The sequence below is a fragment of the Erinaceus europaeus genome, chromosome 8 (assembly GCF_950295315.1).
Source record: "Erinaceus europaeus chromosome 8, mEriEur2.1, whole genome shotgun sequence".
In the NCBI taxonomy this organism is placed as follows: Eukaryota; Metazoa; Chordata; class Mammalia; order Eulipotyphla; family Erinaceidae; genus Erinaceus; species Erinaceus europaeus.
Genome location: NC_080169.1, coordinates 12726126 through 12749133, shown reverse-complemented (window position 1 = coordinate 12749133; position 23008 = coordinate 12726126). Strand labels below are relative to the sequence as shown.

General features: G+C 54.3%; 1 protein-coding gene and 1 long non-coding RNA gene across 4 annotated transcripts in view; both read right to left on the bottom strand.

Moving 5' to 3' along the window:
* The window catches only part of LOC132539866 (uncharacterized), a 490646-nt gene that overhangs the window by 286159 nt on the left and 181479 nt on the right, over positions 1-23008 (bottom strand). The window lies entirely within an intron of this gene.
* On the bottom strand, positions 1281-22930 carry GPR20 (G protein-coupled receptor 20). Of its 3 annotated transcripts, XR_009551131.1 has the most exons (3): positions 22812-22930; positions 7474-8712; positions 1281-3428 (listed from the first exon to the last, which is right to left on the bottom strand). XR_009551131.1 is itself a non-coding variant. In XM_060195918.1 (2 exons), exon 2 carries the CDS (start codon positions 8685-8687, stop codon positions 7602-7604), a length of 1086 nt encoding a protein of 361 aa, XP_060051901.1. In that variant the 5' UTR covers positions 8688-8712; positions 22812-22930; the 3' UTR covers positions 4742-7601. The 3 variants fall into 3 exon arrangements, 2 of the variants coding, with proteins under 2 accessions (XP_060051901.1, XP_060051902.1); XM_060195918.1 differs by lacking the exon at positions 1281-3428 and having other exon boundaries at positions 4742-8712; XM_060195919.1 differs by lacking the exon at positions 1281-3428 and having other exon boundaries at positions 4742-8707.

Below are 23008 nucleotides of genomic sequence, written 5' to 3'. Positions count from 1 at the left end.
TGGGCTCCATGCCAGGCTATGTGATTCAAGGTAGGTGTCTGGCTCTCTCTCTGGGCCCATGAGATGCTGAATGAGGCTGCTAACCTGAGGACTGTCATGGTCTGGGGGGCCCTCAGCTTGCCCCACATCCTCTCTATAAGGTGGCTCGTGTAGTTGGAAAGAGGAGACTGTGTCTGCAGGGTCCCAGGCTTCCTGCCAATCCCCTGTGTCTGGAGAGGAAGTTGGGGCGAGGGCTTGGCTCCCCAGCTTCTCTTCCTATTTTAGACACCTCACCTCCCATCTGCAGGTGGGGAGACCTGGAGTGTGCAGCTCTCTTGAAAGTGACAGAGTCGAAGGCGCCAAGACTTCCATAGTACCACCAGTAGTGCAATAGACTCTCATGTCTGAGACTTGGAGGTCCCAGTCCCTAGCACCGCCATAAGCCAGAGTCAAACAATGTCCAATTAGACAAGGAAGAAAAAAAAATAAAAAGAGGATGAAGAGGGGAAGTGGGGATGTGAGAGAGGAGGAGGAGAAGGAAGAGGACAAGGTAGAGGAGGAGGAAGAGGAGGAGGGGGAGGAGGGGGAGGAGGAGGGGGAGGAGGAGAAGGAGGAGGAGGAGGGGGGAGGAGAAGGAGGAGGAGGAGGAGAAGGAGAAGAAAGAGAAGGATGGAAATGCCCTAGATGTGTCACCCTTCCCTCTAGGGTGGTCTGGAAGCCACAGCACCTCTGAGCTGCCTTCTGGGACTGCCATCTGGGTGTCTACCCCTCAAGGCTAATTGATGGGGGCCAACTCCTAGGCTAGCAGCGCCACCTGGTGGCCTCAGGTGTCCAGACACTGTCCCCCCAGGCATCTCAGCCAGTCCTTGAGATGAACTGAACTGGTTTCCCTCCAAATCACTGACAGCTCGACAGCTCTGAGAACCCACAAATCTTGCATCCTGACTGGAACCCACAAATCCCGTGGCATGACTGGAACCTAGAATGTGTCCCTTTATCTCTGCATCCTGAGACTATGTGTGGGCAGGTTTCGGGAGCAGTTCAAAGACAGAGCTTAACCAGGAGGAAGGAGCATGGAAGGTCTCTGCCATGGGAATGGTGTGCCCGTGTGGGATGCCCTCCCTCCTGAGAGAGAGATCCTCAGACCATAACTGGTCCAGGGATGGCAGAAGATGCTGGGGAGGAATTCATGGAAATGAACAACAGGGGGGGCCTTCCTGGGGAAGTACTGGCTCCCTGATAATATGTTTAATGACTGATGCTTGTGTGCTGGGCACTGTGAAATCAGACACACACACACACACCACAACATGTTCACATGCATTTACACAGTGTTCACAACACAATTTAACACACAACTGCACATCTTTTTTAAATTTTATTTATTTATTCCCTTTTGTTGCCCTTGTTGTTTTATTGTTGTAGTTATTATTGTTGTTGTTGGATAGGACAGAGAGAACTGGAGAGAGGAGGGGAAGATAGAGAGGGAGGTGAGAAAGATAGACACCTGCAGACTTGCTTCACCGCCTGTGAAGTGACATCCCTGCAGGTGGGGAGTCAGGGCTCAAACCGGGATCCTTACGCTGGTCCTTGTGCTTTGCGCCATGTGCACTTAACCCACTGCGCTACAGCCTGACTCCATCAACAGTACATCTTAACACACATAGCACATGCATACCACCAGCATAACACACATACACTCACAGCCTGTGCCCAGGTACACATGAGCAGAATATGCACACACGTATATGCACGTGTTCACCTACAAGTAACAACAAGTAACCTGCTCCAGGACAGCACTCACATCTGCACCTCCAGGAGCAACCCCACCCCCCCACCTCACCTGGATGGATGGCTGCTGTGCGGTAGTTGATTAGCAATGTCTGCTCTGACATAGAAGCAAGCATCTGACACACATATACCCATTAGTTCCTGATGTGTTAGATTCTCACAACCACACCCCAAAGTGGACAGTGTCAATTAACCCCACTCCACCCCCACACACACACCATGATAGAAGCGGAAGCTGAGACTCAGGGTAGCACATGAGTCTTCAAGGTCAATGGGGCTGGCGTGGCTGAAGGCCTGGCGGTGGGAGAGGGGAGACCCTGCCTGGCGCTGTCCCTGGAGTTTCACCCTGGGCTGGTTTGTGGAACTCTTCCTGAGAGTCCCCAAGTTAGGTGCCAGGAGCTTGGCTTGGGGAGGACAATGGAGTAGGGGTCCAGGCCCCTGAGTCTCACCCCATAAGAATGGTAGGCAGGGGTCCCTACAGACCCTCACAGTCACCCGGGTCCTCTTCAAAGTCAGTCCCAAGGTCTCTGGCACAGACGGCACAGCTGGGGTTCATGGGATCAGGTGCCTCCATCCTCAGGTAGACACTTAAGGAGATCTGTGGGCCTGTCACACAATGAGGGCCCGTGGCTATAGAACAGGGAGGTGACTCTGCCACCTGTTTGATGCCTCAACCCCCTCTCCACTGGAGCCCCCTACCTACCCCCCTGGTGTGGTACGCCCTCTAGTACGTTTTCTGGCTTGTGGTGTGACAGGGGACCTCACTTCTTGTGAGGCCGCCTCTATTCAGATCAACCCCCTCCCAGCTGGAGTCCAAAAGCTGGTGGCTGCAAAGCCTCAGGCTCTGTTATAGACCCCAGAGCCTCTCCTGGCGAAGTCTGGGGTGTTAAATGGACACAGAGACTTTTCAGAATAATTTCAGCCTCTCTGCCTCTAAGCACAACCTCAACTGATACTAGTGCCTCATGCTGGAGTGTGAATCCAATGGCGAAGCAGGAATGGGGCCAGGACAGAGTAGTGGAGGGTGTCACCAGGTGGTAGAAGGCAGGTGTAGGCAGGTCCCTGGGAGTGGCCAGAGCCCTGGCATGAGTTGGCACTTCCAATACCAGTGCTCTGTGCCCTAAGCTCGAGATGACAGCAAAGGCCTGGGCAGGGAGAGCTGTGTGGCTAAGCTCTCTTGGGGGACTTGGAGGGACTCTTGTCTTTCTCCTCTGCTGCCCTACCCACACCACATCTGGAGAGGAGACAGGCCACATCATCCTGGGGACACCTGCAGCTGGAGCAGCAGCTGCACAGATGCTTGGGGAGTCCTGTGCACCCCACAGGTTGCCCCCCCCAGCTCCTGCCTACAGTTTTCTTGACTCCTTTTTAGGGATTAAAGGGGGCAATGAAGGAGGGGGTCAGAAATGGGGGATGGGGTCTGGCAGGTCTGGGCAGGGTATTTCTAGCACTTTCTTTAGGTGCATTGCTTAAGCTGGCTCTATCTTATTCACTGGCCTCTGCTTTCTCCTCTTCGAAATGGGAACACAGACCCTCTTGGCCATAGGAGTTGCCAGATGGTGGGAGGATTTGAACTGGTGGGTGGGGAGGTGTCTTCACTTTATTTGGGACTTCCTGGGCTCCTTGTCCTGGAAGGGAGAGCGGGCACAGAGAGCTTCCTGCAGGAGGAGAGAAGGAAGGAGTGTGAAAAGCAGGGAGGCCCAAGTGTGGGGTCTAATCCATCTCTACAGCTCCCCCCCCCCCCAGGCAGTCAGGACCTCCAGAAAGCCTGTGCAGGCGCCACCTCCTGCTATTAATGGAGCAGAATCTAAACAGGCCCTAATATTTACCCCAGACGCCTCCGGCCAGCCCAAGGGTGCCAGACAGCCAGAGTGATGGCCTCTCCAGTCACCCCCCCACCCCATCAGGAACTTCTCCAGCCCCAGGGTGAAGACAGGAGGCTGGAACTGAGTGCTCAGATTCTCAGAGCTTCCCTTCCCCATCTGTGACCTGTGAATGACTAGTGTCCCCACCCCACAGGGCCTCTGGAGAATAGGCCAACACAGCCAGCAGTGTTTTGTTAACCAATAGGTATATTATTATTATCATCAGAGCACTGATCAGCTCTGCTTATGGTGGTACAAGGATTGAAAGTGGGGTTTTGGAGCCTCAGGCATGAGAGTCTCTTTGCATAACCATTATGCTCTCTACACCCACCAGCCAGTAGCTATAGCAGAGTCCCTCCACACTGCTCTGGGTCCAGCCCACCCATCTTCTCCCTCTCTCTCCCACTCTTACCAAGACCAGCCCACACCCATGCCCTCTCCTTGGACAGGCAGAGTAAGACCAGGAGGGAGCAAAAACCCAGCACTGTGTTGCTCTGTGCTCCCATCATGCATCTGTGTCATGCCCTGCCCAGAGGTCTCCCACTTGTGCCCTCCACCATCCTGCAAAAGGCACTGAGGCCCTGTGCTCTAGGGCTTGGTGAAACCACAGCTCCCTGCACCACCCCCCTGCCCTGGGGAAGGGAGGTTCTGCTTGCCCACAAGGATGGCCAATGCCAGGTCTGGAGGGCTCAGTGCCCCACAGCGTCCCCTGCCTGCCAGCCAGGGAGTGGAGTTAAGGGCCACAGGGAATAAACGGGTTTAATTCAGGACTTCTCCACAAGGAGCTTGTTTACAACAACTATAAATACACATGTCACTCAGTCTTGCTGAGACTCCAGACTAGGGATGCAGAGCCTCACACCCTGGCCCCATGGGGACCCAGGACTGCCCTGGCTTCTGGAAACTCTTGGATCTTGGGCCCTGCAGAGGCAAGCAGATAGGAGAACACAGCCATCAAGAGGAGGAAGCGAGTCTTCAAAACTGTGGGGACCCAGGTGAAATCACATGGGGTGTATGCACACCCAGTTTGCTGCCCCTCCAGCTTCAGCACCAAGAAGGGGCTCAGTGAGGAGGGCAGGCCCAGCTAGTGAAGGTTCTGCAGGGAGGGTGTTCACTGAGCTCTCAGAGGCAGAACCTGAACTCCCAAAGTCTCGCCCAGCCCTCACAGATATGTAGGCACCCTCTCAAATGTGATCATGGAAGCCCCCCACCCCACCCCCACATTGTCCCACTCCCATTCCAGATTCTTGCAACCACCAGATGGCATGGTGGGACTGCAGATGTGGGGACAAGGGGTAGGGGTTGGGCACAGTCAGGGGTTCGGGTCCATTTCTGCTCAAGAGAGACAGCAGGTCTCACAGGTGGTGGGAGAGCAGGGAGGGACCCTTCAGTGTCTGGTGAATGGTTTTCCCACCTTCTAAACCCCTGCCCCAGAAGGGTAGAGCTTTGATGCATATATACAGAAATGGGGTGTCAGGAGGGTTGTTGGGCCAGGGTGGGGGAGGCTCTTGTGGTATGAGAGAAGGGACTCTGAAAGCGCATGTATCAGAAGCAGAGCAGAGCTGATACAGCCCCCTGGGATGCTCAGGCTGGGTCTCACCTGCACCAGGCTGCCCCCCGTGATTTTCCCTGCCCACTGCACCCTGACATTCAGAGTCCAGAAAGAGGTGAAAAGGGAGACATGTCCTGCTCCATGTGACATGGAGACATGACTTGGGTGGGGCAAGGGGGGCAGTGAGTGGTCTCTGTGACGGATTCCCTTGGGCTGGAGTGAGAGAACCCAGGGCTCCTGATCTCAGTTGACTTTTGAGTATGGGTGTGAGTGTGTGTGGGGGGGGATGACAAGGAGCACAAGTGTGATTTGGAGGCTTCAGACCTTACAGGAAAGTCCAGAAGTGGGAATGGGCCGGGCACAGATTTGACATGGAGGGGCCATGCCTACTGTTTCTTGGACACTGGGGCTCTGGAAGCAGTCCAGGAAGGACTCATCCACCCCCCACACACACACACCTCCCTGATGAGTCAGCCTTGGGATTCTGTGGATACCAAGTCTTCCAGCCAGAAGCACTTGGGCTGATATTATCACCCCAGTGGGCCCGTGAGTTTCTCAGTCCAAGGGGCTGACCCTACAGGGCTCTAGTTAGGGTTAGTGAACAGTCTTGTCCAACAGTGATACTCTGTGGCCTTTTCTGAGCCTCAGTTTATTCACCTGTAAAACAGGGATAAGAATGGTCCTCCTGTCTCCTATCCAGAACATTTTCTGGGCTTTACCCAGCACCATGACGCATGTAGGGCTTTTCTATGTAGAGCACCCCAGGGCCCAAATTCCATCTCACTGCTTCAGTGGTTGTGAAAAATTTTAAGAGTGGGTGCTCTTAAATGCCTGGGATGCTTGCAGGGTCTTTGCCACCATAGGGTTCCCCTCCTATAACGCAGCTAAGAAAAGACTAATGGTAATTTGGACACCTGTCAGAAGGTGCAAGGAGGTAATCCCGGAAGCCAGTTCAGAGGAGGTGATCAAGAACTGAGAAGCCAGGCATTCTGCCATCATTGCTGCTGAGCAATGCTCCTTCCCCAGAAGAGACAGAGAATTTTAAAAAAATATTTATTTATTCCCCTTTGTTGCCCTTGTTGTTTTATGTTGTAGTTATTATTGTCTTCGTTGTTGGATAGGACAGAGAGAACTGGAGAGAGGAGGGGAAGACAGAGAGGGGGAGAGAAAGATAGACACCAGCAGCCCTACTTCACCGCTTATGAAGCGAGCGACTCCCCTGCAGGTGGGGAGCTGGGGGCTCAAACCGGGATCTTTAAGCTTGTCTTTGTACTTTGCGCCACCAGCGCTTAATCTGCTGTGCTACCACCCGGCTCCCGAGGCAGGGAATTTTGATGAGCCAGGCCAGATGGGGAGCAAAGAGCTTTCCTTTGTGGATAGTTTGAGACCTGAGTTCAGCTTCCCTGTGAATTCACTCTTGGCTTTTTCTTATTCACAGGATATGACCTTATGGGGGAAGAAGGCAGGGTCTTATAAGATTATTTCTGGGGAGGGAGGTTTTGGGGAGATTTGAGCAGTCACCTGAGGTGAGGTGAGGTGAGGTGGATGGCTTTGGAGGAATTAGTATTGGGTGTTGTTGCTGGGGCTTTACCACTCCAGGCGGACTTTTTCAGGTGGAGACAAAGAGGCAGAGGGAGAAATGTCACAGCACCAAAGCTACTTCCAGTGAGGCAAGGGCTGGGCTTGAACCTTGGCTGTGCACATGACCAGCAGGTGCACTGCCCAGCTGAGCTATCTTGCTGGGCCAGCACTAGGTTTTGACTGTGACCTAGGCATGGGTAGGTCATAGCGTCCATGCACAACCCTGCATGCCTGCCAGAGCTCTGGGTGAGTGGAAAAAAGCTCCTCATCTATGGGCTTGTTGTTGGTTCAAGCCTCAACACAGATACCAAGGTATTTGCTCACTGCAAAGTGCCTTATGGAGCTCATGCCATCTTACTGTGCAATTCACAGGTTCCTGGGGAGGGAAAGAGTGAAGTCCTTCAGAGATCTGAACCCCTGACGCGTGCTCAAGCAATGGCTGTGCCCCCTGACACTGCCTCTTTGACCTCATTCTGCTACCTATGTGGGAGGAGGGTGGGGAGCCCTTGAGATGGTCCTTTTGACCTTCTTTGGAATTCCGAGTACCTCAAAACAAACAGAAAGCATTGTCCCCTTTTCTGAGGACAGAATGGCCCAAATGACAAAGAGTTGCTGGCGGAGACATCTCTATCTCTCCATGTGATGATGGCACAGAGGCCACCTAGCCTGCTCCTAGGGTGGAGGCAGACATTGCTAGTCAACTACCGTACAGCAGCCATTAGCCATCACCAGTAGACCTAGGTGAAGCTCCTGGAAGTGCAGATGTGGCTTTGGTCCTGGAGCAGTTGCATGTCCAGCCCTCTCCTGCTTCTTGGCAGAGTCTGGCAGTCTACCTAGGCCTCCGGCCTGTTGGCCAGGGCCTGGATGAAGGCGTGTGGCTCCGTGCACAGCTCTGTGCCCAGGACGTGGTGGTTGCCAGAGCCCTTGGGCCTGCCGGTTACATCGCCTGTGCTGGGCACGCAGTCAGGACTGTGATGGTGGAAGAGGCCACGCACGGTGACCTGGAAGCCGCTGGTGACAAAACAGTAGACGATGGGGTCCACGCAGCTGTTGAGGCTGCTGAATACCACGGCCACATGGTAGACCACCAGGCTGGTGTGACGCGGCACGTCGGGCCACAGCGCCACGGCCAGCTGACGGGCGTGGAAGGGCGTGAAGCACACGAGGAAGATGACCAGCACGACGAGCAGCAGCTGCATGGCGCGCACACGGCGCTGGCGGCCCTGGCGCAGCAGGCCCGGCCTGGACAGAGCACACATTATGCGGCCGGTGAACACGCTGAGAACCAGCAGCGGCAGCAGGAACTCCAGCACCGTGAGTGCAAACATCTGGCAGCAGGCGGCGCTGTCCGCCTCCACGCCCAGGACCAACAGGTTCACGGTGGCGGCCGCCAGCCACACAATGGCGCACACGGCCCGGGCGTAGGTGGGACTGCGCCAGCGGCGGTAGCCTTCCGGCTGCACGATGGCCAGGTAGCGGTCCACGCAGATGCAGGTGAGGAAGAGGATGGAGCAGTGCATGTTGAGGAAGTAGCTGAAGACATGTGGGAAGGCACAGTGCAGGCAGCCACGGCTGCCATAGAAGACCAGGAAGCGGATGGGCAGCGATAGGCCCACCAGCAGGTCCGTCACCACCAGGTTGATGGTGTAGATGACCGGTGGCGTCCTGGTCCCGGTTCGGCAGCAGAAGACGTAGAGGGCCGTCCCGTTGAGCACCAGCCCCGCCAGGAAGATGGCACCGTGGATGGTCATCAGCGCCAGCCACAGCCCCGGGAAGGAGGTGTGCAGCTCCTCATCCAGCAGGGCGAACAGGTAGAACAGGGGATTCTTGGGCCTGCTGGAGTTAGACCAGGCCACCACCTCCATTGTGGCATTGGGGGGCGCCTCAGTTGAGCCCCCCACTGGGGAAGCAGAAGTCATGGCTGTGGGCAGCAAGGACCCTGGGCTTGCAAGGGAAGGAAGGAGACAGTTATCCAGGGGGGACACGAAACCCAGCCTAGAGGTGGAATTCCACCAGGCTAGCTGGCCCCACTGCTTCTGCCCTTGCCTGCCTCCGACCTGAAGTGCCTTCCTGCACTGTCCCTCCTCCCCTGCCAGTGTGGTGCTTTGGTACAAAGCTCTTAACCTTGGCAGGAGCTAACTTCCCATGCCAGCCAGTCCTGTTGTCTTTAGAAATTAAGATTTGGGGGCTGGGTGGTGGCCTACCCAGTAGAGCACATGCATTAGTATATATGATTCAAGCCTCTGGTCCCCATCTGCAGAAGGGAAGCTTCATAAGTAGTGGAGCAGTACTGTGGGTGTCTCCCCCCTTCTTTTTGTCTCTCTCTAAAACAATGGCTACTGGGAATAGTGGAGTCAGTCATGCAGGCAGTGAGCCCCAAGTAACAAGTCTGGTGGCAAAACAAAAACAAACAAATAAGGAAACAGCCAATCAATCAAACAAATAATCAACACCCCTTGTTTGTTTATTAAAATAGAGAGGAGAGAGAACCAGAGTATCCCTCTGGCATATATAATACTGGAGATCAAACTCTGGATTTTGTGCTTACAAGTCTAGCACTCTAGGCACTAAGCCACCTCCCAGGCCTCTGTGCTTCCTGTCTTAATCTATCCCACAGTGCTCCTGGGAGGAGGAATCAGTTATGGCAGCACCCAGTCTATGAGGAGGGAACCATCACTGTTAGGAGGCCCCACCTGTGGTGAGGACCAGCTGCTAACTCCTTCTCATTACAGTGCCCCCCGCCCCCAAGCCACCTGTCTGTTCTTACTTCCTTCAGGCTTGGCGCTGTGTCCAAATCCTAGATCAGTTCCTCATAAAGGACCTTGTCCAAGGGGCAGCGGCTGGGGTGATGAGAACCAGCTGTCCCAGGCAGCCCCAGCTCCCTCTTGTCCCTACTTAGTGAGCCCTCTTGCTGTCCTGGGGTGTGGTGCAGAGTGGTGCCAGGTCCCCACAGCAGCTATGGAAGGGTGTGAGTTAAATAAACCTTGTGTTTCAGTCCTGGTGGCCACGGCTAACTGGTGGGGGCCTGTGTGTGTGGGGAAACTGGGCTGGAGGGCCCGCCCACTCTGTTTATATTCCTGTTGAACTGTTTAACTTGTGGAGATTTATCCTTTTATTTATAAATGAAGGGTTAATGCCCTGGCCCCCGGCCCCCCGCCCCTCCCCACCCATCTGAGACTGAGCCACCAAATAAGGGCATTTCTGACTTTTTCAGGACAGAAGAGATGGCTTGGGGAAGAAGCAGGGGTAGAAGGCAGGCTTGTGGCACATTCAGGGCATATAGTGGGGCCTCCTCTACCTGCAGGGGGGGAGGGCAAGGCAACATCCTCTGATCTTGCTGGGTCAGAACAAGGGAAGCAGCCTAGTCTCTGTGGCTCCCCAGTGGGCTGCAGGCTCTGGGAAAGGGCTCCTTCTGTAGCCTGCTCTCAGATCAACAGTCGCACAGTCTATGAGGGGACAGAGCACCCAGCACCTGGCCTGCAGGACATGGGTCCTGCAGAGGTCTCCTGGCTGAGTCTCAGGTCCCACCCTGAGCTGAAGAGAGTATAGTGGAGTATAGGGGTGACTTCATCTTGGGGCTTGGAGTAGTCAGCATCTGCCCTGTGTCACCCAGCCTCTGGGTCCCCTATCCTGCCCAAGTGCTGCTGGGAAGAGTTCCAACCCTCCCTGGGGCTGCACCTGGCTCCTCCAGTCACCCCCTATTATACACAGCCCGGCAGGAGGGCCTCTCTTGGTAACCCAACCCTCACACATGGCAGGATGCTTAGAGTCAGGGAGTGTGAGAGGTGCTGGGGCAGGAAAAGGCTTCTCTAAGTGTGGGGGTGCCCAGGAGAGGCAGTGAATGGGGCTAGGGGCTGGGTTCTCATGTCTGGGCTGTCCTCTGGGCATCTAGGGCCCCAGAAAGTCCCTGGGAAGATGATTCCTTCCCTAGAAGCCCCTAGGAGCAGCATAGCTGGGCTGGGCTGGGGGAATAGGGTCACCGGGGAGAACATGTTTTGAATTCCTGCCTATGAGCTTTTTTTTTGTTTTGTTTTTTGTTTTTTTAATATCTACAGTAGTGCACTAGTGTCATGGTCAAAGACAAATAGTATCTTCCTTTGGGAGACAGTCCCAGGATGACGCCACCCTGGGGCTCCTGCCTTCCCGGGAATCTCTCTAGGGCCAGCCTCGCAGGACAAATCACTCCAGGGGTTGGAGGCTCCAGGGGCTCCAGAGTAAGGGTACAAGTAGGGTGCTCAGTGCACCTCAGGGGTTAGGTGAAGACAGAGGGAGGTGTCTCTACGCTGAGTCCAGCTTCAGACTCTGGATGACCATCTCAGACTGAGCAGAGCACTAATGTCAGTCACACAGAGTTCTGTCTCTGTTTACACTCGGAGCCCTGAACCCAGTAATGAGATTAACCTTGATCAAGTCACACTCTGACCCTGGCCCTGCTCACACTCTGACCCTGACCCTGCTCACACTCTGACACTGATCCTGCTCACACTCTGACCCTGACCCTGCTCACACCCTGACTCTGACCCTGCTCACACCCTGACCCTGACCCTGCTCACACCCTGACCCTGACCCTGCTCACACTCTGACCCTGACCCTGCTCACACCCTGACCCTGACCCTGCTCACACTCTGACCCTGACCCTGCTCACACTCTGACCCTGACCCTGCTCACACTCTGACCCTGACCCTGCTCACACTCTGACCCTGACCCTGCTCACACCCTGACCCTGACCCTGCTCACACCCTGACCCTGACCCTGCTCACACCCTGACCCTGACCCTGCTCACACCCTGACCCTGACCCTGCTCACACCCTGACCCTGACCCTGCTCACACCCTGACCCTGACCCTGCTCACACCCTGACCCTGACCCTGCTCACACTCTGACCCTGACCCTGCTCACACCCTGACCCTGACCCTGCTCACACCCTGACCCTGACCCTGCTCACACTCTGACCCTGACCCTGCTCACACTCTGACCCTGACCCTGCTCACACTCTGACCCTGATCCTGTTCACACCCTGACCCTGACCCTGCTCACACTCTGACCCTGATCCTGCTCACACTCTGACCCTGACCCTGCTCACACTCTGACCCTGACCCTGCTCACACTCTGACCCTGACCCTGCTCACATTCTGACCCTGACCCTGCTCACACTCTGACCCTGACCCTGCTCACACTCTGACCCTGACCCTGCTCACACTCTGACCCTGACCCTGCTCACACTCTGACCCTGACCCTGCTCATACTCTGACCCTGACCCTGCTCACACCCTGACCCTGATCCTGCTCACACCCTGACCCTGACCCTGCTCACACTCTGACCCTGATCCTGCTCACACTCTGACCCTGACCCTGCTCACACTCTGACCCTGACCCTGCTCACACTCTGACCCTGATCCTGCTCACACTCTGACCCTGACCCTGCTCACACTCTGACCCTGACCCTGCTCACACTCTGACCCTGCTCACACTCTGACCCTGACCCTGCTCACACTCTGACCCTGACCCTGCTCATACTCTGACCCTGACCCTGCTCACACCCTGACCCTGACCCTGCTCACACCCTGACCCTGACCCTGCTCACACCCTGACCCCTGACCCTGACCTTGCTCACACACTGAATTTCAGTCTCCTTGTCCATATAATATAGAGACACTGGAGTGCAGTGTCTTTCTGCAGTTTCTAGGAGAACTCACCACATTAGCTCCTAGAAGGTTGATGCTATTATTTATTTATTTATTTATTTATTATTTACCAGAGCACTGCTCAACTTCCAGGTTATAGTGGTTGGGGAATTGAACCTTGGACGGACCTCTAAGCCTCAGGCATGAGCATGTTTGTGTATTGATAATGCTTCTCCAATGCTGCTGGCAGTATTATTACGTCTCCTCACCATCCAGCCTCCTGACAGCCTCCATTCAACCAAGGCTCTGGAAAGGCCCCAACAGGACCGGAACCCAGGCCTGCCTGCGCTGAGTCTACAGGAGGCCCTTATCTGTGAGACAGGTACCCTCCCTCCCTGCTGGCCTCTAAGCCAAGCTAGAAATGTGGGAAACAGGAAGTGAGGCCCCTCTGTGGGCCTCAGGCACTCACCAGTCTAAGGGGGGGGTGGGGGGAGGCTGACCTGGCCTTCAGGTGCAAAAATCCCAGGGATCTCTACCAGTCCCTCTGCCACTCTCCCCCCAGGATGTTGTCCAGGTCACTCATTCTGGCTCCCTTTATCTGTTCAGTAGTCACCAGCATCTTCCTTTCCCTAAGAGTCAAGCACCCTCTGTCCTTGTCACCTCTTCTGCTGGGTGCCTGGGCCTGACTGTAGTGGAACAACTGGCCAGAGCCCAGCCCACAGTGGCCAGGGGCATGTCCTTCAAGTGCCCAGCATGCTGCTGGAAATGGCACTAGGGCAACTGTCCAGGGCTGCGGTGTGTCACATGGTCTGTCATGCCACAGGCAAAGGCGAGGACTGAGTGGAACGTGCCCTTTAAAGAAATGGCCACAGGATGGCGGTGGGAGGAGACGGGGGGGGGGGGGGTGTCAGCTAGACAAGGATAAGTCCCCATCCAGGTGCCCCTCAGACTCCTGCAGACCCTATTCTCTGCCCCATGTGTGCCAGCGCTATGTGGGATGTGGGCCCTTCGCTGCCATCTTCAGGAGAGAGGTGTCCCAGCAAGACAATCCAGCCCCTCCCAGGCCTTGGTCTGTCCATCCGGACAATGGGCAGGTGGCTGGGTACTGTCCTGAGGCTTGAACACACCTAGCCTTCTAGACTGTCTCCCCTCTATATCTCTGTCTCTCTGTCTCTCTGTCTCTCTCTCTCTCTCTCTCTCTGTGTGTGTGTGTCTTTTTCTCTTTTTATTGCAACCAGGGTTATTGCTAGGGCTTGGTGCTGGCACTACAAATCCATGGCTCCTGGTGGCCATTTTTTCTTTAATTTTAATATTTATTTATTTATTTATTTATTCCCTTTTGTTGCCCTTGTTTTATTGTTGTAGTTGTTATTGTTACTGATGTCATCATTGCTGGATAGGACAGAGAGAAATAGAGAGAGGAGAGGAAGACAGAGAGGGAGAAAGAAAGACAGACACCTGCAGACCTACTTCACGGCCTGTGAAGCAACCCCCCTGCAGGTGGGAATCTGGGGACTCGAACCAGAATCCTTATGCAGGTCCTTGCGCTTTGCACCACTTGCGCTTAACCCGCTGCGCTAAACCCACTGCGCTATGGCCCAACTCCTTCATTTTTTAAAAACTTTACTCTCATTTGACAGGACAGAGAAAAGTTGAGAGGGGTGGGGACATAGAGAGGGAGAGAGAAAGATAAGACACCTGGAGACCTGCTTAGCCGCTCATGAAGCATCCCTCCTGAAGGTGTGAGCAGGTGTGGAGGGGCTCCATCCCATATCCTTGTGCACGGTGATGTGTGTGCTTAACCAAGGGTGCCACTGCCAGCCCCTTGCTGTGCGTCTCTTTGGACCTTTAAGTTGCTCTTGATGGGTCTTCCAGGGAGCAGGGCAGAGGGAGAGCAACAGAATCCTGAGGGGTGGAGCATTTTAGGATGGAGAGGTCTCTGCAGACAGTCAGCAGAAGGCCCAACCTCCCCTAGCCATACCCTAGCCTCAGGCTTGGCATTCCTGCAGCCTGAACCCTGGTCCAACCCTGGTAATGAGTACCTCCCTCCCAGTCCTGCCCCTTTGGCCAGCAGCTCACTGTTCCCTGGGCTTGCCTAACTGGTGGGAGAGCAGTAAGACTTCAATTGCAGGTGACTTAGCAGGAAGAAAATGGAATCAAGCAAAGTGGAGAGAACTGAGTCCTGAGGGGGATTGGATGCACTCTGGCCTGAAGCTGCGCAGGATTCTGGGCCTTGTCTGTTACAGGAAGCCATCATCAACTTCTTTGCCTTAAGACACTTTGCTCTGATTAAGGCAACATCCTCTACTCACTTCTGCTTAAGTCACTTGTTCTCTCTCTTTGGTTTAGACACCTCTTCCTTGAGAGAGCTCTCTCTAATTGCTGCCTCTTTTGTGGTCTCATAGTACTTCCCGCTCCATTGTCACCTACCCTCTTATCCAGTTTCTCCCCAGGCCTGTGAATTTGTAGAGGAGAGTCTTACAATTGTCAGTAAATGTCAAGTAGCCAAGTAAAGGAACCTCAGCTCCTGTGCCTCCAAGGGCAGAGAGCTTGCTACCTCTCAGGTTAGATGGTGGCACTATAAAACTGCCAAAGGGAGGGCAAGTCTTTCTCTACCAGTCCAAATTGTCTACCTTTGGTCCCAACCCATGACCATGTGGCCTTTCCACTAGGCTCAGTTTGAATCTGCCTGTTTTCTTTGCCCCCAACCTCATGGGGTCTTGCAGTGAGAGACTACTAGATTCTTCCTATTATTGGGGAGGAGAATGATATATCAATATATAAATTTTTCTTGCCTCCAGGGTTAATGCTGGGGCTCCAAGCCTGCATGATTCCACAACTCCTGGAGGTCTCTCTCTCTCTCTCTCTCTCTTCCTCTCTCCCTCTCTCCCTCTCTCCCTCCCTCCCTTTCTCTCTTTTCCAGACAGATGGAAAGAGAGAGAAAGGTGAGGTACCACAGCCCTGCTCCACTGCTTATGAAGCTTACTTTGTGCAGGGGCTCCTGTGTTGTGACAGGGGGCTGGAACCCAGGTCCTCACACATGGTAAAATGTGTTTGTTCTACTCAATAAGCCATCTCCTGACCCGCAGACCCTATTTTATGGATAAGAGTGCAGACACAGGGAGATTCAGTAAGTTGCCTGGGCTCACCAAGGTGGGCCCAGGAGACTGTCCCTGCCTGAGCAGACCCTCAGCTCCACACTTTCACACTCACAGGACACTGGGTGTTGTTCCCAGAGGCCTCTGCCCTGGAGAGGCATTGAAATCTGCTCCTCCCTCCAGCCAGAGAAAGGTGCCAAAGTCCAGTGAAGAGTCCCACATGAATAAAGACAGGGACCAGGAAGGGTTCTACGCTGCAGGGGTCCTCTCTGAACCTCAGCCTCTTCTGCAAAGTGGGAACAGCTGTATAGCATGGCCCCACATAGCTGTTGAGGATCTTAACTGAACTTGAGACCTGGTGGTGGTATTGTCGAGGGACAAGGGACTGCCCAGAAAATACGAGTAGTTATAGGTGTGGCTTGGAAAGGTGGAGGCAGGGCGTGGGTGAAGAAGTTAGACCTTGGGGCCAGGTGGTGGCGCACTTGATTAAGTGTACACAGTGCGCAAGGACCCAGGTTTGAGTCCCTGGCTCCCATCTACAGGGGAAATCTTCACAAGTGGTGAGGCAGGGATGCAAGTGTCTCCTTGTCTCTTTCCTTGTCTGTCTCCCCCTCCCCTCTCAATTTCACTCTGTCTACATCCAATAATATAGACAAATAAAAAATACATTAAAATGTTATTTTAAAAAAATTCTAGATCTTTAAGCTCTCAGGCTCTCTCTCTGTGTGGACCACCAGTGTTAAATTGGCATTTTTAACTCTTTCTCTGTCTCTCCCTCTGTCTTTCTCTCATGCCCTAACATGTGAAAGTTCGTCACGCACTGTCTCAACAAATAATTGAGAGAGCATGAATATTCAGGTAATTTAAACTTTTATTCAGGAAAATTGAGAACATCCACATGTTAGGGCATGAGAGAAAGAGAGAAGAGAGAAAGTAAAAAAAAAAAGTGCCAGCTTAACACTTACATGGTGGTCTAGGTGGGGAGAGAGAGAGCCCTATAGCTCATAGGTCCAGCTTTTTAAAATCCACGCCCCAATTCAACCTTTCCAAACCACACCTGTAACCACTCCTATTTCCTGGGCCACCCCTTGTCCCTCAACAGTATGGCCAGAGGTGGAGAGCTGGGAAAGGTGGAGGGGGGCTCTGCCCATCACTGCATGCACAGACAGGCTAAGGGGGCATTTATTGTCTGCCCCCTCTAGGAGGGCAGACCCGGAGACCCACGGGGCTCTGGCTCTGTAGACCTGCAGAGGACTGTAGATGGGGAGGTCTGGTGAGAAGTGCCCTCACGACACTCCTGCACCTCAGATCACCACAGGGGGTAGGCCTGTGGACCAGGGGTCCTCCTGGGAGAGGGCTGAGCCTCAAGCAGCACTGGGGTGCCCCTCCAGTATCTTTACATCTCAGTTATCTGACAGCACTCTTGTGTCCTCTGAGCTCTGTGCCTCTGCTCAGACTGTTCCCTCCTCCACCCTGGGACACGTCCTCCCTGCTGTGTTGAGCCACCATCGCTGAGCGCATCCTGGGCGGGAGACAGTGGGTGCTTGTTCCTTCAGCACCCAGTCACCCTGGCTCAGAACACCACTGATCTCTTTCTCTTGTGATGGAAAGAGAGAGAAAGGTGAGATGGAAAGAGAGAAATGTGAGAAAGCACTGTTCCACTGCTTGTGAAGCTTCCTTTGTGCAGGGGCTCCTGTGTCGTGACAGGGGGCTGGAACCCAGGTCCTCACACATGGTAAAACGTGTGTTCCACCCAATAAGCCCGTCAAATCCCACAGACAATGCTGTTTCTCACTCCTATGTTCAGGGCTGTCCCCTCCTCATGACGTCTCCTTCTCTGCTGGTGCTGGCTTCCACCCTCAGCTCCATCCTCTCTCCCCTCCAGTCCTCCTAGACCAGCAGACCTGCCACCTCAAGAAAACCTAGCCCAGTTGCCCTGACCAGTGGCTTGACTCCTGTCCCCACAGCTCCCCTGTTGGCTTGATTCCTTCACTCCTGGCAGTTTTTTTTTTTTTTTTTTTTTTGTAGTGGTGAGAAGACACAGAAAGACTGACAGGAGACAAACTTGCAACACTGCTCCACTGCTCATGAAGCTGACCCGCCCCCTACACACACACACATGCAGGTAGGGACTAAGGGCTTGAACCTGGGTCCTTGTGCATGATGACTTGTGCACTCAACCAGGTGGGTCACACCCAGCCTCAGTTCCTCCACCTGTGATGCTGAATAAATGGATGAATGGATGGATGGATGGATGGGTGGATGGATGGATGAAGTTCAGCAGAGTGGTGGGAATTGTGGGGTGGACTGAGCGGGAGAGGGGGCTGCACACAGAGAGAAAGAGACGACAGTGCTGGGGCCCCTGCCTTCACTGCCCTGAAGGAAGGGCCCGGCCTGCAATGGCCTCTAGCCTGTAGGAGAGGCTGGTGGACTTTTCAGAGCCTGGAGGTGGGGGGTGGGGCTCACAAGTTTGCACATCTTTCCAGAGGGGGAGAAAAAGCAGCCCCCCTCCTTGTCATTCAGCCTCCTTCCCCCCTCTCATGGGGCTCCTTCTCTGTGCCCAACTGATAGAAGGGGGGGGGTGCACCACAGGCTCCAATGAGCTCAGTGGGACCCTGCCCACAGACCCTGGGAGAATGTGGATGGGTGTGTGGAGTGTCCTGATATTCCTGGGGCTCCTCTGGAAGTCATGCTGCTGTCCCTGTCCATTCTCGGTGGCTGCCTCTGTCCAAGTCTGGCTGCCCCTGCCCTGCCACATTGGGGACCTAGGCAGCCGGAAAGCCTGGCCTCAGCTGCAGCCTCATCTGGAGTTTGCTGGGCCAGTGTAGAATTTGGGCTCAGGATCCTGTGTGTCATCTTGGCAGGTCTGCAGAAGGGGCTGGAGAGCAGCCTGGAGGAAGTGGCCCACCCCCAAGCTTTCCTCCTCCAAGGCATCTGGAGCACTGGAGAAGGCTCAGTGTCTGCAGGCCAGCCTACTCGCCCCCTAGCCCTCAGGGTCTCAGCGATGGGTTGGAGAAGCAAGTGACAAGGCCTAGGTCACACAGTGTGAGGCTGGTGGGGTCCACCGCTGCTGGGCACAGTAGGGGCAGGAGCGACCATGGCATGGATGCCTCTGGATCTGCGGTGTCCACACAGGGATTCTTGGATGCATAATGCCCATGTGTGCCTGCACATGGTGACTCTTGGGTCCTTCTGAGGCCAGAACAATTATTATTGGGGAAACCATCTGCCTGTTTATTTTTTTCAGATTATTCTTGGTCTGCAGAGAACATTGCCTGCTGTTTTTGGCTGGCCTGAGCCTCAGCTCGTCCCACCAGGCATGGCTGGGTCCTTCCTGAGGCCCCGAGAGGGGCCAGACTCTCCTTGGGCTGGCTACCCAGTAGGTCTCAGGTGGCACTGGCTGGAATCTAGGCCCTCATCCTGTGATCAGGCTTTCGTTGGCACCCACCCAAGGAAGGGGACACTTGTGGGCTGGGTGTGGGTTGCCCACGAAGTCCAGGTCAAGATTGCACGTTGGAGGGGCAGGGCAGTGACATGTATCTGCCTGAGTGTACATGTGGCCAAGTATGAGGACCTTGGTACCCCCACCCGCAGGAGGGCGCTTCATGAGCAGGGCTGAGCAGTGCTGCTCCTGTCTCCCCTTCTCTCTCTCTCCCTTCTTCCCTATCAATTTATCTCTGTCTCTATCAACAAAAGAAAGAAAAGAAAAGGAAAGAAAAATGGCCATGGGGGAAGGGGGGAGGTGGGTGGTGGGAGCAGGGGTGGGGTGGGCGGGCAGTGGTGCACCAAATACAGTGCACATATTACCATGTGTGAGGACCCCAGGTTCAAGCCCCCACTCTCCACCTGCAGGGGGATGTTTCACAAGCTGTGAAGCAAAGTACTGTAGGCCTCGCTCTTTCTCCCTAACTTCCCCTGTCCTATCTAGTAAAAAAGAAAGGAAAAAATAATTGCTGTCAGGAGTAGTAGATTTTATTTTATTTTTTTTGCCTGCAGGGTTATTGCTGGGGCTTAGTGCCTGCACCACAAGTCCGCTGCTCCTGGAGGCTATTTTTTCCCTTTTGTTGCCCTTGTTTATTTTTTAATCGTTATTGTGGTTATTATTGTTGTTGTTATTGATGTCATTGTTGTTGGATAGGACAAAGAGAAATGGAGATGAAAGGGAAAGACAGTGAGGGGGAGAGAAAGATAGACACCTGCAGATCAGCTTTACCACATGTGAAGCAACTCCCCTGCAGGTGGGGAGCTGGGGGCTTGAACTGGGATTCTTACACGGGTCCTTGCACTTAACCACTGAGCTACCACCCAACAAACCCTCCCCCCACCTTATTATTATTATTATTTTTTTACCAGAGCACTGATCAACTCTGGCTTATGGTGGTAGTATGTGTGTAGGGTGGGGGGTGGTGGTGAATCTGGGACTTCAGAGCCTCAGGCATGAGAGTCTCTTTGCATAACCATTATGCAATCTACCCACCCCTAAAGCAGTGGGTATGTAATGCAGGCACCTATTCCCAGCAATAACCCTAGTGGCAAGAAAGAACAAAAGGGGGGAGGGGAGTGAGGAGGATGAAAAATATATGGCCCAGGAGCTGTGGATTCCTCCTGCAGGCACTGAGCCCCAGTGATAACCTTGGTGGCAACTAAAATAAATTTAAAAAGAGATAGCACCTTGTGTCAGACATGCCAGGCTACCTGGGATTTGATTTGCCTTCTGAAAGCCCTGTGGCTGAGACCTTGCCTCTGATGGAAATGAGAGGGGCAGCCCCTGCACTGGTTCCACACATGACCCCACTGGAGGCTGGGGGCTCAGTTGGCCCTTTTTGCCATGTGGGTTTGGTGACCCATGTTAATGGCTGAAGCACCTGACCCCTCCCAGGCCACATGTCTCTCTAGGGCAACCCCTGCCTGGTCTTTCTGCTTACTGATACTCAGTCTGGTACTTGCGGTCTTTGCACATACTGTTCCCTCTGCCTGTGTCACTGATGAAGGGCCATTGTACCCACAGTCACCACTGTACACAGCCCTCCCCAAGCCTGTGGATGCCTCTTCATGACTCCCCATGACTCCCACCAGCACCATGCAATGTACATACACTGTGATCAGTTTATACATTCAGGAGTCAGGTGTCGGGGGACTGCCAGCTTGTCCCAGGTCACACGGTACACAGGTTGGGGAAGTGGTTGGGACTATGTGTTTTAGAGGATTCAGACCTGACCCCCAGCCCTGGGCTGCAGGCAGAGATGTCCCAGGCAGATGTGATTCCACCCTGAGGAGCTCACAGCTGGAGGAGGCAGGCTGGGTGAGTTAGTGCAGGCTGCTTGGGGTACAGGCTGCTTGGAGTACAGAAGGGGCCTAGGGGAATGGTGATCCAGGCTGTGGCAGGAACAGAACCAGTGCAAATGTCCTGTGGTGATGGCAGTGGTGGTGGTGGGGCTTCCTCAAGCAGGCCATAGGAGAGGTCCTCAAAGCTGGGCTGGGTGTGAGGGTGGCTTTGCCTGACTCACTGCCAGGGAGCCATGTGGGTGGTACAGAACAAGGTGGGATTTGTCTCTGGGGACATTCTGCAGGCCCCACAACCCCTTCCTTGGTGAGGTCTCCCTTTTAAATACCCAGCTCCTCACACACCTTCATTTGGCTTTGTTTTCTTAGTAGCTCCCTCTCCTCCCTCCCCCCAACACACAGATCTGACAATTTCAAATTAATTTGCTTTCCTCTTTGTAGAGTTTGCCCTCCTAGTTTGGCACCACCACAAGGGCCAGGGATAAAAGAACAATGAATATCTTTAAAAAATAACCATATATATATATATATATATATATATATATATATATATATACATTTTTTCTTGTTCCCACTGGGATTACCTGTGGGGTTCCACACTTGCACAATTTCACTGCTCTTGGTAGATTTTTTTAAAAGAGGGTAAAAGAGAGAGAGAGAGAGAGAAATGGGGGAGACTTCACAAGAGCTCTCTACTGCTCATGATGCTTCCTCTGTGGTGGCTGGGGGCTTGAACCCAGGTCTGGAGCATGGCAAGGTGAGTGCTCTTCCAGTTGAGTTATCTCCTGGTCCCAACAAGTGGATATTTTCTTTTTTAAATGAAAGTTCACTCTAGCCTCTTCAAGCTTCCATTTCCTCATCTCTAAAGTAGACTCAGGGATTCCTACCATGTTCCCCTCAGGGTTACCCTGAGGACAGAAAGACACCAAACCACAGACTCTCAGGGGTGCTCAGAACCATCAGATGAGACCCCTACTCTTCCTAACTGCCCCCACACACACACACACACTGGGGCTCAGAGAGGAACCCTGGCTTGCCCATGGCCGTATAGGAGGGAAACTCCTGGAAGGGTATTGGCAGCTGGTGACCGGAAGAGACCAAGTGTTGGTAAAAGAGTACCCGGGACGGAGAGTAGGTCTAGAGTAGGTCTAGCCACCTGCCCAGTCCATGTGTGGTCCCCATGCCCACCGCCTTCCCATTCTGTCTCACCCCCTGCTGCACAGCTGCTTGTATGCCCCGCCCAGCACCCTGGCCCCAGGCCAGTTCCCAATCTGCCTGCCCCCCCCTGGGGACCCTGTTCCTGCTGCCTTCTCACAGGGCGACTACCCAGTAAGAGGCAAGTGAGGGCGGGCTGGCTCTGAGATCTACGCTGGGGGCAGGGTGCCCTGGATGCCTTAGCCTCAGTTTCCCTACCCCTCAAAAGACTGTGGGGGAGAGTCAGGGCTGGGGGCAGAGAGCCTGAGCTGTGGGACTCAGGGTTGGCCCTCTGTGGTGTGGTGAGTGTAGTCCTCCTGGAATCTGTCCATAGGAGTGGGAGTCTCCCCATTCTCAGCCCTGCCCCATCCCGGAGGACAGCGGTGGTCACAGTCTCAGACCTCATCAAACAGTCTTGGGGTGCCCCAGCCCTTTGATTTGGCTTGTAGGATCCCCTAGTGCCTTAACAGCAAACTCAAGGCTAAGCTTTGGACACTCGGCGGATGATGTGAGAATGAAAGAAAGAAAGAAAGAAAGAAAGAAAGAAAGAAAGAAAGAATGAATGAATGAATGAAACCGAAAGAATGCGGGGTTGTGAGCCCTGTCCAGATCCCCCCCACACACACACAAGCTCGTGGGAAGGCTGCCTCTGCCCCTCCTCACCCTGCTGGTCAGCGCTAACCGCCTCGTTAGCCCCCAAGTCTCAGTTTACTCATCTGTACAATGACCTCCTGCCTGACAGCACCTCAGAACCCTTGCCTCTGAATGCTGAACCTGCCAGTAAACCTCTGTGGGCCTCTGGCTGCTGGAGGGCGAGGACCCGGGCCCGCAGATTACTGTACTCACTGCGCTTTCAGGGTCCGCAGCTGGAGAGAGAGCGAGCGGGCGCTGACCGAGCCCGCAGTTGCCTCGCCTCCCCTCTGGCCACACTGCTGCTCCCGACAGCGCCTTCCAGGGGCCTGACGTCAGGCGGCGCCCGGGGCTCCTTTTGGGCAAAGGCAGCAGGGCAGGGGCGGGGAGGGGCGGTCCGGCCCCTTCCCCGC